This window comes from Rhinopithecus roxellana, chromosome 4 (genome assembly GCF_007565055.1).
Source record: "Rhinopithecus roxellana isolate Shanxi Qingling chromosome 4, ASM756505v1, whole genome shotgun sequence".
NCBI classification, from domain to species: Eukaryota; Metazoa; Chordata; class Mammalia; order Primates; family Cercopithecidae; genus Rhinopithecus; species Rhinopithecus roxellana.
The window spans coordinates 24,912,463-24,928,477 of record NC_044552.1 but is presented as its reverse complement, the minus strand read 5'-3'; the positions used below and the strand labels follow the sequence as shown (position 1 = coordinate 24,928,477).

Genomic DNA, 16,015 nt, shown 5'->3' with positions numbered 1-16,015 from the left:
GAAGGACTGGAGAAGCAGGAGGTGAGGAAAAGGAGCAGAGGGAAAAAACTCGAAAGCAGCAGAATTCTTAGGTTTAAACACATTGTTTAATAGATTTTTAATACATTCATCTACAGAGACTCAAAGGGTGTTTTTTTTGCATTTGGTCTTTAATACCTATGTGGGACTGCCTAAAAACTAATTGCTTTTTAATCAGGTTTAAAACAATACTAAGTGTTCCTATGAAATATGCACACACCACTTAGATGTGGTTACTTCCTAAAAACAGGCAGTGCCTGAGCACTGATGAGGGGCATTGTGACTGCATTCATTGCTTGCAACTGTGAGGTGAATGAATGTACTAGCTCCTGGTTGCAACATACAGTAACACATTGTGCTACTTTGTATTGAGGAGATGTCCTGGCCTCACACAGAAACTCAGGGCTATGGGCCGGGCGCGGTGGCTCAAGCCTGTAATCCCAGCACTTTGGGAGGCCGAGACGGGCGGATCACGAGGTCAGGAGATCGAGACCACCCTGGCTAACACGGTGAAACCCCGTCTCTACTAAAAATACAAAAACTAGCCGGGCGAGGTGGCGGGCGCCTGTAGTCCCAGCTACTTGGGAGGCTGAGGCAGGAGAATGGCGTAAACCCGGGAGGCGGAGCTTGCAGTGAGCTGAGATCCCGCCACTGCACTCCAGCCTGGGCGACAGAGCGAGACTCCGCCTCAAAAAAAAAAAAAAAAAAAAAAAAAAAAAAAAAAAAAAAAGAAATGAAGGTAATTTTAAAATACAAGCCAGAGTTACAGATATATAGCCTGAAAGAGTAAAACTTAGGAGCCTTGTGTGTCCAGTTGTAATGACAAAGTCACATTTTTTACAGATTAGCTTCCTGATAATTCAGGGGTTACCAAGATTCTGCTACTCACTATAGCTAATAAACAAAATGGAAACTGGTCTCTATTCTATCTCATGGGCTTAGGCACAACTTTTTCAGATTTAAACAAAAAACAACCCCTGTCTTTGCACCTCCATTCCCAGGACAAGCTCACTCTCTGGCACCAAGCTCCCTGGGGTGAGTTTTCTTCTAGAAGAGTCCTGGGGGACAGGTAAGGAGTGGGAGGCAGAAAGTCTAGTTCAGGGACAGGGATTCTGGGATGAAAAGTGAAGGGAGAGGGCCTGGGCACATGCCAAAGGTTTCTGCCTGGTTTCTCAGACAACTCCTGGGCCAACAAACGGGGAGACATTGGGACAGAGCGCTTGATACAAAAGAAGCAGGGTAAGAGCAAAGTTCCAGGGCCCTGGAGCTTGGCTCTCTGGGTTTCAGGTACCGAGGGCGGTGTCTGGGGTGGTGAGGCTCAGCCTTGGGGATTCCCCAACTCCCCAGCGTCTCTCTTCTTCCTCTCCCAACCTGTCAGGTCCTTTTTCCCGGATACTGAGGACACAGCTCCAGTGCTCACTCCCATTGGGTGTCGGGTTTCGAGAACAGCCAATCAGGGTCGCCACGGTTCCTGGTTTTAAAGTTCCCGCGGACACACCCCGACGCCGAGTTTCCACAGACGCCAAGGATGGGATCTTGGCGCCCCGAACCCTCCTCCTGCTGCTCTCGGGGGCGCTGGCCCTGACCGAGACCTGGGCAGGTGAGTGCGAGGTGGAGAGGGAAACGGCCTTTGCAGGGAGGAGCGAGGGGCCGCCCGGCGGGGTGCAGGACTCGGGGAGCCGCGCCGGGGGGAGGGTCGGACGGGTCTCACCTCCTCCCCCACAGGCTCCCACTCCATGAGGTATTTCGGCACCTCAGTGTCCCGGCCCGGCCGCGGGGAGCCCCACTTCATCTACGTGGCCTACGTGGACGACACGCAGTTCGTGCGATTCGACAGCGACGCGGCGATTCCGAGGATGGAGCCGCTGGCGCCGTGGGTGGAGCCGGAGTATTGGGAGCGGGAGACACGAGGCGCCAAGACCCACGCAGAGAATTTCCAAGCGAACCTGCGGACCCTGCTCCGCTACTACAACCCGAGCGAGGCCGGTGAGTGACCCCGGCACGGGGCGCAGGTCACGACCCCTCTCCATCCCCAGAGGTTGGCCCGCGTCGTTCCCGAGTCTCCAGGTCCGAGATCCACCCCGAGGCTGCGGGACCGGCCCAGATCTTCGACCCAGGAGAGCCCAGGCGCCTTTACCCGGTTTCATTTTCGGTTTGGGCCCAAATCCCTGTGGGTCGGTCGGGGCGGGGCGGTGCTCGGTGGGCGGGGCTGACCGCGGGGGCGGGGCCAGGGTCTCACACCACCCAGGAGATGTATGGCTGCGACCTGGGGCCAGATGGGCGCTTCCTACGCGGGTACGACCAGTTAGCCTACGACGGCAAGGATTACCTCGCCCTGAAGGAGGACCTGCGCTCCTGGACCGCAGCGGACACCGCGGCTCAGATCTCCCGGCGCAAGTGGGAGGTGACCCGTGAGGCGGAGAGGGTGAGAGCCTACCTGGAGGACAGGTGCCTGGAGTGGCTCCACAGACACCTGGAGAACGGGAAGGAGACGCTGCAGCGCGCGGGTACCGGGGGCCACGGGGCGCCTTCATCTCTCGTAGATCTCCCGGGCTGGCCTCCCGCCAGGAGAGGAGGAAAACGGGAACAAAGCTAGAATATCGCCCTCCCTCTGCTCCTGAGTGGGAAGAATCCTCCTAGGTTTCCGGATCCTGTACCAGAGAGTGACTCTGAGGGCCCACCTGCTCTCTGGGACAATTAAGGGATGAAGTCTCTGAGGGAATGGAGGGAAGACAATCCCTGGAATACTGATCAGCAGTCCGCTTTGACCCCTGCAGCAGCCTTGGGCACTGTGACTTTATCTCTCAGGCCTTGTTCTCTGCCTCACACTCAGTGTGTGGGAGTCTGATTCCAGCTCTTCTGAGTCCCTCGGCCTCCACTCACGTCAGGACCAGAAGTCGCTGTTCCTCCCTCAGAGCCTAAAACTTTCCAAGAAATAGGAGATTGTTCCAGGTGCCTGTTTCCAGGCTGGTGTCTGACTTCTGTGCTCCCTTCCCCACCCCAGGTGTCCTGTCCATTCTCAGGATGGTCACATGGGCACTGCTGGAGTGTCCCATGAGAGGTGCAAAGTGCCTGAATTTTCTGACTCTTCCCTTCAGATCCCCCAAAGACACATGTGACCCACCACCGCATCTCTGACCATGAGGCCACCCTGAGGTGCTGGGCCCTGGGCTTCTACCCTGCGGAAATCACACTGACCTGGCAGTGGGATGGGGAGGACCGAACTCAGGACACGGAGCTTGTGGAGACCAGGCCGGCAGGGGATGGAACCTTCCAGAAGTGGGGAGCTGTGGTGGTGCCTTCTGGAGAGGAGCAGAGATACACGTGCCATGTGCAGCATGAGGGGTTGTTGGAGCCCCTCACCCTGAGATGGGGTAAGGAGGGGGACTGGGGGGTCATGTCTCTTCTCAGGGAAAGCAGGAGCCCTTCTGCAGGGTCAGGGCCCCTCACCTTCCCTTCCTTTCCCAGAGCCGTCTTCCCAGCCCACCATCCTCATCGCAGCCATCATTGCTGGCCTGATTGTCCTTGGAGCTGTGGTCACTGGAGCTGGGGTTGCTGCTGTGATGTGGAGGAAGAAAAGCTCAGGTAGGGAAGGAGAGAGGAGTGGGGCCTGAGTTTTCTTGTCCCACTGGGTGTTTCAAGCCTCAGGTAGAAGTGTGTCCTGCCTCGTTACTGGGAAGTACTATCCACACACACAGTCCTACCTAGGCTGGGCCCTGTGTGCCAATACCTACTCTTTATGAAGCACCTGTGACAATGAAGGACAGAGAATCACCTTGATGGCTGTGGTGATGGGGACCTGATCCCAGCAGTCACAGGTCGGGGGAAGGTCCCTGCTGAGGACAGACCTCAGGAGGGCAGTTTGTCCAGAACCCACACCCACTTTCCTCATGTTTCCTGATCCAGCCCTGGGTCTGCAGTCACATTTCTGGAAACTTCCCTGGAGCCCAAGACTAGGGGTTTCCTCCAGGACCTCATGGCCCTGCCTTCCCCCTAGCCCCTCACAGGACATTTTCTTCCCCCAGGTGGAAAAGGAGGGAGCTACTCTCAGGCTGTGTGTAAGTTGGGGACTGGGATGTGGAGGAGCTCACCCACCCCATAATTCCTCCTGTCGCACATCTCCTGCAGTCTCTGAGCAGCTGCTGTTTTTGTTCTACCCCAGGGAGCAATGGTGCCCAGGGCTCTGATGTGTCTCTCAGGGATTGTAAAGGTCAGACCCTGGGGATCTGAAGTGGGTGGGGGTGGGGCAGAGGGGAAAGGACTGGGTTGTGGGGATTCTTTGATTGGGACATTTTGAGTGTGTGGTGGGCTGTTCAGTGTCACTACTTACCATGACTGACCTGAATTTGTTCATGACTATTGTTTTCTGTAGCCTGAGACAGCTGCTTTCTGTGGTACTAAGATGATGGGATTTCCTCATGCCTCCCCTTTGTGACTTCAAGAGCCTCTGGCATCTCTTTCTGCAAAGGCATCTGAATGTGTCTGCGTCCCTGTTAGCACAATGTGAGGAGGTGGAGAGACAGCCCACCCCCGTGTCCACCGTGACCCTCATATCCACGCTGACTTACATTCCTTCCCCAATCATCTTTCCTGTTCCAGAGAGGTGGGGCTGGATGTCTGCATCTCTGTCTCAACTTCGTGGTGCGCTGAGCTGCAACCTGTTACTTGGCTAGTGAAAATAAGAATCTGAATATAAATTTGTTTTCTCAAATTCTTGCCATGAGAGGTTGATGGATTAATTAAAGGAGATGATGCCTAAAATTAGAGAGAGGAATTAAAGACCTGAGAACCTTCCAGAATCCACCTGTTTTCTGTGCAGAGTCTGTTGCAGGTAGGGACTGGAGAAGGCTGTGGGGGGCTGAGTGTGAATGGGGCCTGTGCCCAGTTGGTGTTGAATCCATCATGGGCTTTATGGGGTCAGTCCTCAGCTGGGTCACCTTCACTGCTCCATTGTCTTTATCCCTTCAATGGAAACTTGTCCTGCAGGAGCTGCAGGTCACAGAAACTCAGACATCGCCCAGGGTGGCCTCTGCACACAGCAGTCACTGTGCTATTGAGAGACAAATTTTGAGAGCCATTCAGCTCCTGCCCTCCTAATAGTCCTCTTTCCTAGATTGTACTTTCCATCTTCTCTTTAACATTTCTGTTTTATTTTTTATGAATTTTCTATTTTTATGGATACATAACAGTTGTACATATTTGTGGGGTACATATGATATTTTGGTACAGCATATGATGTGTAATCATCAAATCTGAGTAACTAGGATATCCATCTCTTCAAACATTTATAATTTCTTTGTGTTGGGAACATTCTAAATCTTCTCTTCTAATTATTTTGAAATATACAATACATTATTGTTAACTATAGTTTCCCTATTATGCTACTGAATACTAGATCATATTCCTTCTATCTGACTGTTGTACCCATTAACCAACCTCTCATCAACCCCTGCCTCCCTACTGCCCTTCCCAGCCTCTGGAAACCACCATTCTATTCACTACTTTTGAGATCAATTTTTGTAGTTCCCACGTATAGGAGGGAGTGATATTTGTCTTTCTGTGCCTGGCTTACTTTACTTAACCTAATATCCTCCATTTCCATCCATGTTGCTGCACCCAACCTTTGTAAAGGAACCAGTTTCTGGAATTAGTGGAGAGGAGGGATCCCATAATTTTTCTTCTTAGGTATGTTTCTGGTGGAACTGCTATTCTACTCTGCTCTCCTACCCTCTCTCCCTGCCCTGGTTCCAGTAATCTTGGTGTTGGCTCCAATCCAAACTCATGAATCTATAAAGCAGAGTCTAATTTAGAGTTATATTTGTTTGTAACATTGGATCCATAGTCTAGATTTTTTCTTTCCTGAAGAGAGAAACCTGATTATCTGCTGCAGAGTGTGTGTGTGTGTGTGCGCGCGCGTGCGCATGTGTGTGTGTATGTTGGGGGAGGGGAGTTGGTGTGGGGAGGGCACAAGCAGCCCTGTTGAGAAAAGCACAGGCCATCCCGAATGTCAGTGTGAGGGAACCTTGTGCTGTAGCTGTCACAAAACAGCATTTGGCCTGAGGCTATGTTAATAAAGCTATTGCCTTTAGGATAGGGAGGTGTGCTACAGTGATCATTCATTCAACTGACCTTTGTTGTCTGACAGACATACGACAGAGTGGTTTTGCATCTGGGGAATACAATTGAAGTAAAATCAGAAAAATCTTTGGCCTTGTGGAGCATGTGTTCCAGTGGGAAGAAGCAGAGGATAGATACACTATGAGCAGAGGAAGGAAGAAAGATGCTAGAAGACAGCAAGTGTCTGCGAGTAGGTGATCCAAGGTGGCTGTTGTACAGTGTGGCCTTGTTGCAAAGGTGACCTTTGAGGAAAGATTTGAGGGACATAAGTTATCCATGAGGATGTCTAGGGAAGTTCTTTCCAGACAGGGGAACCTCCAGTGGAAGTGCACTATGGCAGGAAGGTGTCTGTGTGCCAAGAAGAGCAAGGAGGCCAGGAGGGTTGGATAGAGAGAAACTGAGATGAAGGCAGAACTGTGGCCAGAGCAGGTGGGCCTGGAGGGTGTGGTGAAGGATCTGATTTTTGCTCTAAGTGAGATGGGAGTTAAAGGATAGTTTTGAGCAGAAGCAGGACATGGTACAATTTCTTTTTTAAAAGGATCTCTCTGGATTGCTGGCAAGACGGCCGAATAGGAACAGCTCTGGGTTCCAGCTCCCAGTGAGATCGACGCAGAAGGTGGATGATTTCTACATTTCCAACTGAGGTACCTGGTTCGTCTCACTGGAACTGGTTGGAGAGTGGGTGCAGCCCAAGGATGGTGGGCCAAAGTAGGGTGGGACGTTGACTCACTCAGCAAGCACAAGGGGTTGGGGAACTCCCTCTCCTAGCCAAGGGAAGCCATTAGGGACTGTACCTGTGCCCTCCGACACAGATACTGTGCTTTTCCCATGGTCTTTGCAACCTGCAGACCAGGAGATTCCCTCTGGTTCCTATACCACCAGGGCCCTGGGTTTCCAGCACAAAACTGGGCGGCCTGTTTGAAGAGACACTGAGCTAGCCGCAGGAGATTCTTTTCATACTCCAGTGGCGCCTGGGATGCCAGTGAGAAAGAACTGTTCAGCTACCCTGGAAAGGGGGCTGAAGCCAGGGAGCCAAGAGGTCTGGTTTGGTGGGTCCCACCCACATGGAACCCAGCAAACTAAGATCCATTGGCTTGAAATTCTCGTGGCCAGCACAGCAGTCTGAGCTTGACCTGGGACACTCGAGCTTCGTAGGGGGAGGGGTGTTCACCATTGCTGAGGCTTGAGTAGGCAGGTTTTACCCTCACAGTGTAAACAAAGCCACTGGGAAGTTCAAACTGGGCGGAGCCCACCACAGCTCAGCAAGGCTGCTGCAGCCAGACTGCCTCTCCTCTCTGGGCAGTCCATCTCTGAAAACAAGGCAACAGCCCCAGTCAGAGACTTATCGATAAAACCCCCACCTCCCTGGGACAGAGCACCTGGGGAAGGGGCAGTTGTAGGCGCAGCTTCAGCAGACTTAAGCATCCCTGCCTGACAACTCTGAAGAGAGCAGCAGATCTCCCAGCACAGTGTTCAAGCTCTGATAAGGGACAGACTGCCTCCTCAAGTGGGTCCCTGACCACCGTGTATCCTGACTGGGAGACACCTCCCTGTAGGGGCAGACAGACATCTCATACAGGAGAGCTCTGACTGGCCTCTGGTGGGTGCCCCTCTGGGACGAAGCTTCCAGAGGAAGAAACAGGTAGCAATCTTTGCTGTTCTTCAGCCTCTGCCAGTGATGCCCAGGCAAACAGGGTCTGGAGTGGAACTCCGGCAAACTCCAGCAGACCTGCAGTAGAGGGGCCTGACTGTTAGAAGGAAAACCAACAAACAGAAAGGAATAGCATCAGTGTCAACAAAAAGAACATCCACTCAGAGACCCCATCTTAAGGTCACCAACTTCAAAGACCAAAGGTAGATAAGTCCACAAAGATGGGGAGAAACCAGCGCAAAAAGGCTGAAAATTCCAAAAACCTGAACACCTCTTCTCCTCCAAAGGATCACAACTCCTTGCCAGCAAGGGAACAAAACTGGACAGAGAATGAGTTTGACGAGGTGACAGAAGTAGGCTTCAGAAGGTGGGTAATAACAAACTCCTCCAAGCTAAAGGAGCATGTTCTAACCCAATGCTAGGAAGGTGAGAAGCTTGAAAAAAGGCTGGATGAATGCTAACTAGAATAACCAGCTTAGAGAGGAACATAAATGACCTGATGGAGCTGAAAAACACAGCACGAGAACTTTCTGAAGCATACAAAAGTATCCATAGCTGAATCGATCAAGCAGAAGAACGGATATCAGAGACTGAAGATCAACTCAGTGAAATAAAGCAAGAAGACAAGATTAGATAAAAAAGAGTGAAAAGAAATGAACAAAGCCTCCAAGAAATGTGGGATTATGTGAAAAGACCAAATCTACATTTGATTGGTGTACCTGAAAGTGATGGGGAGAATGGAACCAAGGTTGAAAACACTCTTCAGGATATTATCCAGGAGAACTTCCCCAACCTAGCAAGACAGGTCAACATTCAAATTCAGGAAATACAGATAACACTACAAAGATAGTCCTCAAGAAGAGCAACTCCAAGACACATAATTGTCAGATTCACCAAGGTTGAAATGAGGGAAAAAATGTTAAGGGCAGCCAGAGAGAAGGCTCAGGTTACCTGCAAAGGGAAGCCCATCAGACTAACAGTGGATCTCTCAGCAGAAACCCTACAAGCCAGAACAGAGTAGGGGACCAATATTCAGCATTCTTAAAGAAAAGAATTTTCAACTCTGAATTTCATATCCAGCCAAACTAAGCTTCATAAGTGAAAGAGAAATAAAATCCTTTATAGACAAGCAAATGCTGAGAGATTTTGTCACCACCAGGCCTGCCTTACAAGAGCTCCTGAAGAAAGCACTATGCATGGAAAGGAACAACTGGTACTAGCCACTGCAAAAACATACCAAATTGTAAAGACCATTGATGCTATGAAGAAACTGCATCAACTAATGGGCAAAATAACCAACCAACAGTATAATGGCAGGATCAAATTCACACGTAACAATATTAACTTTAAATATAAACAGGCTAAATGCCCCAATGAAAAGACACAGACTGGCAAATTGGATAAAGAGTCAAGACTCATTGGTGTGCTGTGTTCAGGAAACCCATCTCACGTGAGAAGACACACATAGGCTCAAAATAAAGGATGGAGGAATATTTACCAAGCAAATGGAAAAAAAAAAAAAAAAAAAGCAGGGGTTGCAATCCTAGTCTCTGATAAAACGGACTTTAAACCAACCAAGATCAAACAAGACAAAGAAGGGCATTACAGAATGGGAAAGGGATCAATGCAACAAGAAGAGCTAACTGTCCTAAATATATATGCACCCAATACAGGAGCACCCAGATTCATAAAGCAAGTTGTAAGAGACCTACAAAGAGACTTAGACTCCCACACAATAATAGTGGGAGGCTTTAACACCCAATATTATCTGTCAGTATTAGACAGATCAATAAGACAGAAAATTAACAAGGATATCCAGGACTGGAACTCAGCTCTGGACCAAGTGGACCTAATGGACATCTACAGAACTCTCCACCCCAGATCAACAGAATATATGTTCTTCTCAGCACCACATGGCACTTATTCTAAAATTGACCACATAATTGGAAATAAAACACTCCTCAGCAAATGCAGAAGAATGAAAATCATAACAGTCTCTCAGACCACAGTGCAATCAAATTAGAACTCAGGATTAAGAAACTCAGTCAAAACCACACAACTACATGGAAACTGAACAACCTGCTCCTGAATGACTACTGGGTAAATAATGAAGTGAAAGTAGAAATAAAGGTATTCTTTGAAACCAATGAGAACAAAGACACAACATACCAGAATCCCTGGGACACATTTAAAGCAGTGTGTAGAGGGAAACTTACAGCAATAAATGCCCACAAGAGAAAGCAGGAAAGATCTAAAACTAACACCCTAACATCACATTTAAAAGAACAAGAAAAGCAAGAGCAAACAAATTCAAAAGCTAGCAGAAGATAATAATTAACTAAGATCAGAGCAGAATTGAAAGAGATGGAGACACACAAAAAAAAAACCCTTCAAAAAAATCAGTGAATCCAGGAGGTAGTTTTTTGAAAAGATCATCAAAATAGACCTGCTAGCCAGATTAATAAAGAAGAAAAGAGAGAAGAATCAAATAGATGCAATAAAAAATGATAAAGGTGGCTATCACCACAGATCCCACAGAAATACAACTACCATCAGAGAATGCTATGAACACCTCTACACAAATAAACTAGAAAATCTAGAAGAAATGGATAAGTTCTTGAACACGTACACCCTCCCAAGACTAAACCAGGAAGAAGTCAAATCCCTGAAAAGACCGATAAAAAGTTCTGAAATTGAGGCAGCAATTAATAGCCTACCAACCAAAAAAAGTACAGGACCAGATGAATTCACAGTTGAATTCTACCAGGGTACAAAGAGAGCTGGGACCATTCCTTTTGAAACTGCTCCAAACCATAGAAAAAGAGGGAATCCTTCCTAATTCATTTTATGAGGCCAGCATCATCCTCATACCAAAACCTGGCAGAGACACAACAAAAAAAGAAAATTTCAGGCCAATATCCCTGATGAACACTGATGCGAAAATCCCCAATAAAATACTGGCAAACTGAATCCAGCAGCATATCAAAAAGCTTATCCACCATTATCAAGTTGGCTTCATCCCTGAGATACAAGGCTGGTTTAACATATGCAAATCAATAATCATTATCCATCGCATAAACAGAAACAATGACAAAAACCACATGATTATCTCAATAGATGCAGAAAAGGCCTTTGACAAAATTCAACAGCACTTCATGCTAAAGACTCTCAATAAAATAGATATTGATGGAACCTATCTCAAAATAATAAGAGCTATTTATGACAAATGCACAGCTGATATCATACTGAATGGGCAAAAACTGGAAGCATTCCCTTTGAAAACCAACATGAGACAAGGGTGTCCTCTCTCACCACTCCTATTTAACATTAGTATTGGAAGTTCTGGCCAGGGCAATCAGGCAAGAGAAAGAAATAAAGGGTATTCAATTAGAAAAGAGGAAGTCAAATTGTCTCTGTTTGCAGATGACACGATTGTGTATTTAGAAAACCCCATCGTCTCAGCTCAAAATCTCCTTAAGCTGATAAGCAACTTCAGCAAAATCTCAGTATACAAAATCAATGTGCAAAAATCACAAACATTCCCTATACACCAATAACAGACAAACAGAGAGCCAAATCATGAGTGAATTCCCATTCACAGTTGTTACAAAGAGAATAAAATACCTAGGAATACAACTTAACAAGGGTTGTGAAGGACCTCTTCAAGGAGAACTACAAACCACTGCCCAAAGAAATAAGAGAGGGCACAAACAAATGGAAAAAGATTCCATGCTCATGGATAGGAAGAATCAATATTGTGAAAATGGCCATACTGCCAAAAGTAATTTATAGATTCAATGCTATCCCCATCAAGCTACCATTGACTTTCTTCACTGAGTTGGGAAAAAACTACTTTAAATTTCATATGGAACCAAAAAGAGCCCATGTAGCCAAGACCATCCTAAGCAAAAAGAACAAAGCTGGAGGCATCATGTTACCTGACCTCAAACTATATTACAAGGCTACAGTAACAAAAACAGCATGGTACTGGTACCAAAACAGATATATAGACCTATGGAACATAACAGAGGCCTCAGAAATAGCATCACACATCTACAACCATCTGATCTTTGACAAACCTGACAAAAACAAGCAATGAGGAAAGGATTCCCTATTTAATAAATGGTGCATGGGAAAACTGGCTACCCATATGCAGAAAGCTGACACTGGATCCCTTCCTTACACCTTATACAAAAAATTAATTCAAGATGGATTAAAGACTTAAATGTAAGACCTAAAACCATAAAAGCCCTAGAAGAAAACCTAGGCAATACCATTCAGGACATAGACATGGGCAAAGACTTCATGACTAAAACACCAAAAGCAATGGCAACAAAAGCCAAAATAGACAAATGGGATCTAATTAAACTAAAGAGCTTCTGCACAGCAAAAGAAACTATCATCAGAGTGACAGGCAACCTACAGAATGGGAGAAGATTTTTGCAATCTATCCATCTGACAAAGGGCTAATATCCAGAATCTACAAATAACTTAAACAAATTGACAAGAAAAAACAGCCCCATCAAAAAATGGGTGAAGGATATGAACAGACACTCCTCAAAAGAAGACATTTATGTGGCCAACAGCATATGAAAAAATGCTCATCATCACTGGTCATTAGAGAAATGCAAATCAAAACTACAATGAGATACCATCTCACACTAGTTAGAATGGTGATCATTGAAAAGTCAGGAAACAACAGATGCTGGAGAGTATGTGGAGAAATAGGAACACTTTTACACTGTTGGTGGGAGTGTAAATTAGTTCAACCACTGTGGAAGTCAGTGTGGCCATTCCTCAAGGATCTAGAACTAGAAATACCATTTAACCCAGCAATCTCATTACTGGGTACATACCCAAAACATTATAAATCATGTTGCTATAAAGACACATGTACATGTGTTTATTGTGGCACTGTTCACAATAACAAACACTTGAACCAACCCAAATACCCATCAATGATAGACTGAATAAAGAAAATGTGGCACATACACACCATGGAATATTATGCAGCCGTAGAAAATGATGAGTTCATGTCATTTGCAGAGACATGGATGAAGCTGCAAACCATCATTCTCAGAAAAGTATCATAAGAACAGAAAATGAAACACTGCATGTTGCCACTCATAAGTGAGTTGAACAATGAGAACACATGGACACATGAAGGGGAACATCACACACCGGGCCCGGTTGTGGGGTGGGGGCTTAGGGGAGGGATAGCATTAGGAGAAATACCTAATGTAGATGATGAGTTGCTGGGTGCAGCAAACCACCATGGCACGTGTATACATATGTGACAAACCTGTACATTCTGCACATCTACCCCAGAACTTAAGGTATTTAAAAAAAAAAAAAAAGGATCTGTCTGAATGCTGTGCTGACAACAGAATTGAGAGGCGAGGGACGAGGGAGGCAGAAGGGAAAACAGTGGGAAGCCAGTGCAGTATTCCAGGCTGGAAATGTCGGTTACCTTGACTGGGGTGTGAGCAGTGGAAATCGTGGGACGTGAGCAGATTCTGGATGCATTTGAAGATGGACTTCGCAGTATTTGCTAATGGATTATATCTGTGGTGTAAGAAAGTGTAAGAAAGAGGAATCAAGGACCCCCATAGTTTTAAAATGAGTGAGTAGAAGGGTGGAGCTGCTGTCAGTGGAGATGGGGAGACTCTGGCAGGCACTTATTTGAGGAGGGGGCTTTGCAGACATTCAGTGGAGGAGATGTCTACCAGTCATGCAGGTGAGGGAGCTGGGGTGGCAGTTGGACAGACAAATCTGGAGTTTAGGAGAAAGGACTGCGCTGGAGGACTCGATTAGGGAGGTCACAACTTATAAATGATACTTAAAACCTCAGGCATGGATGACGGCACCAAGGAAGTGACTGCCTGTAGAAGAGAATGAGTGCAAGAACTGGGCCCTGGACCTCCAGTGCTACACTCAGAGCAGACTGCACAGTTCTGAACACCAAGTTTAGAAGGCACATAGACCAAGGAGTCCCAGACTTTACTGTGCACAGGAATCACCTGGATGTGATGCTAAGATCCAGGAAGTCTGGAGTGGAGCAAGAGATTCTGGATTTGTGACAAGGCTGGAGCTCAGTGCTGCTGGTCTCCAGATCACACTTGGAGTAGCAAGAACATCAGGATCCCAATGCCTGTGCATCAGCCTCAGCTGTAAGGCATGTTAGGTAAGCGTTTTCTGAGTCTTGTGCATAATACTCTGATCCAGGGGGTTTTGGGGAGTGGCCTGAGTATTTCCTGAGCCTCCACTAGCAATCCTGTTGATCAGCTAGAGTGGGAACCACTGATATGAGTGATCAGAGAGTGCCCAGGGTGGGTTCGCTGGGTGGGCTTTGAAACCCTGTTTAAAAGTGGGTTTTCCCCTCAGAAAGAAAAGGGAAGACATATATCATCAAATATGAGATGTGATGTCCTTATTATTCTCTGTACCATGGAGTGGAGGCCAGGTAGACGATTCAAGATGTGGCCCTCAGCTCTGCACAAAGAAACCCCTGAATGCTGCTGTCTGACACTGGTGCACAGATTGTTACCTCACTTCTTGGAGCAAACACAGAATCCAAATTTTTCTAATTTATACATAAAGTATTATAAATGGTATTGGGAGATAATTTTATTATGGGGAAGGCCACAGAAGCAGGCTTGAAACAGCACAGCCAGGAACAGATTCCACAGTCTACCCGAGGTCAGGTCCAGGTCCCTCCTAGTAACAACTGCCCCTGCTGCTAAGCACAGATGCCACTGCTCACATCTCTGAAACCCTGGTGCTGGACACTGGACCCTGAGGCTAGGACAGATGTCACTGCTGCACCTGGAAACTGGACATCACCACTGTCACTCAGCTATCTTTACTAAAATGCGTTCTGCACAGTCACGGCCTCATCCTGGGTCAGGGTCCTGCAGGTGGTCGTCTGACTGGTGGAGCCTAAGCCTCATGTCCATGACCAACTATTGGGGTGACTGGATAGTCCTGTTCCAGGGAGGGAGGTGGTTTCTGCCTCCTCTCAAGACTCTAAGTGTCATAAACCAAAAATAAACTTCAAAGACCCCCGACCCAACCCCAAACATCTTAATGGACACCATCCTCACCTGCGGCACTCAAAATTTAACCGGAAAGACTGATTCAGACCATGATGGGAAGTAGGCATCGAACATTCCTCATTATGTATGTCCTCTTCCCTTTTGGAATTCAGGAAAAGCTGACCAGCATTTAACATCAACACAGACCTTAAGTATGATAAGAAACACTTACAATCTAATCTCTCTGAAACCTGCCAACTGGAGGCATCATCTGCATGAGAAATTTGGTCTCCACAACCTCTTATCGTAACCCAGACATTCCTTTCTATTGATAACAGCCAATTGCCAATCAGAACATTTTAAAATCTACCTAAAACCTAGACTGCTCCCCACCCCCAACCCTGATTCAAGTTGTCCTGTTTTTCTGGACCAAACCAATGTATATCTTAAATGTATTTGATTGATGTCTCATGTCTTCCTAAAATGTATAAAACCAACCTTGGCCCCAACCACCTTGAGCACATGTTCTCAGGGTCTCCTGAGGACTGTGTCATGGACTGTGGTCACTCATATTTGGCTCAGAATAAATCTCTTCAAATATGTTACAGAATTTGACTCTTTTCATCAACAGTGTGGAATTCTGGTGTAATAAGAGGGTTCAAGTGCTGGAGTGTGAGGGGTGGGAAAAGAATGACAAATTTTAATTCTTGAGCAGTGATCCAAGACAAGAAATTTATCTGGTACCTGGTAGGCATGCAGAGTGGCTGAATGAACCAGTGACTAAGAAATAATATATTTCCACCCATTCCCTTGAAAGTATTTACATCAAGTTTTTGTCTATCCCAGTTTATAGTCTAGATTATTGGGGTGGCATTGTGTGATGGTGAAATGATTATTCAAACATCTTCCCTCAGCATTGTCTCTTACTAGGATTAAAACACTCAGGTTTGTAAGATCTCAGAGGATCTGGGTCCACATCGATGTTTTACATTAATATTTGTATTATCTTGTGTGTGGAAATATTTCTGGGGAGAGAATCTCTAACATTTATTGGTTTTTATGTGACCCTCTCAGAGGCCTAAAAGAAAATCTTAACTTCTAGATTAGAGATAGGGCCACTCCACGTCTGGACAATGAACAGCTGGTTTAGCTGGTTGAACACCTGTGTTTAGCAGACTTAGGGACATGAAATAAA

The 16,015-nt window shown here is 46.7% G+C and overlaps 1 protein-coding gene across 2 annotated transcripts; it reads left to right on the top strand.

The window, feature by feature from the left end:
• Window positions 1-1,390: 1,390 nt before the first annotated feature.
• Window positions 1,391-13,970, top strand: LOC104661905 (saoe class I histocompatibility antigen, A alpha chain-like). 2 transcript variants are annotated; one of them, XM_030929544.1, is made up of 11 exons: window positions 1,391-1,618; window positions 1,744-2,004; window positions 2,250-2,525; window positions 3,117-3,392; window positions 3,487-3,603; window positions 4,044-4,076; window positions 4,181-4,228; window positions 4,391-4,849; window positions 6,164-6,325; window positions 6,674-6,779; window positions 13,638-13,970. In XM_030929544.1, exons 2-8 carry the CDS (start codon window positions 1,755-1,757, stop codon window positions 4,393-4,395), a joined length of 1,005 nt encoding a protein of 334 aa, XP_030785404.1. In that variant the 5' UTR covers window positions 1,391-1,618; window positions 1,744-1,754; the 3' UTR covers window positions 4,396-4,849; window positions 6,164-6,325; window positions 6,674-6,779; window positions 13,638-13,970. The 2 variants fall into 2 exon arrangements, with proteins under 2 accessions (XP_030785404.1, XP_030785403.1); XM_030929543.1 differs by lacking the exon at window positions 6,164-6,325 and having other exon boundaries at window positions 1,487-1,618.
• Window positions 13,971-16,015: the final 2,045 nt, after the last annotated feature.

Excerpts from the sequence above, each read along its gene's own strand:
- LOC104661905 (XM_030929544.1), top strand. The coding sequence starts at position 1,755 with ATGAGGTATTTCGGCACCTCAGTGTCCCGGCCCGGCCGCGGGGAGCCC. Across the intron at positions 2,005-2,249 it reads CTACAACCCGAGCGAGGCCG|GGTCTCACACCACCCAGGAG; the intron begins GTGAGTGACCCC and ends GGGCGGGGCCAG. Across the intron at positions 4,077-4,180 it reads GAGCTACTCTCAGGCTGTGT|GGAGCAATGGTGCCCAGGGC; the intron begins GTAAGTTGGGGA and ends GTTCTACCCCAG.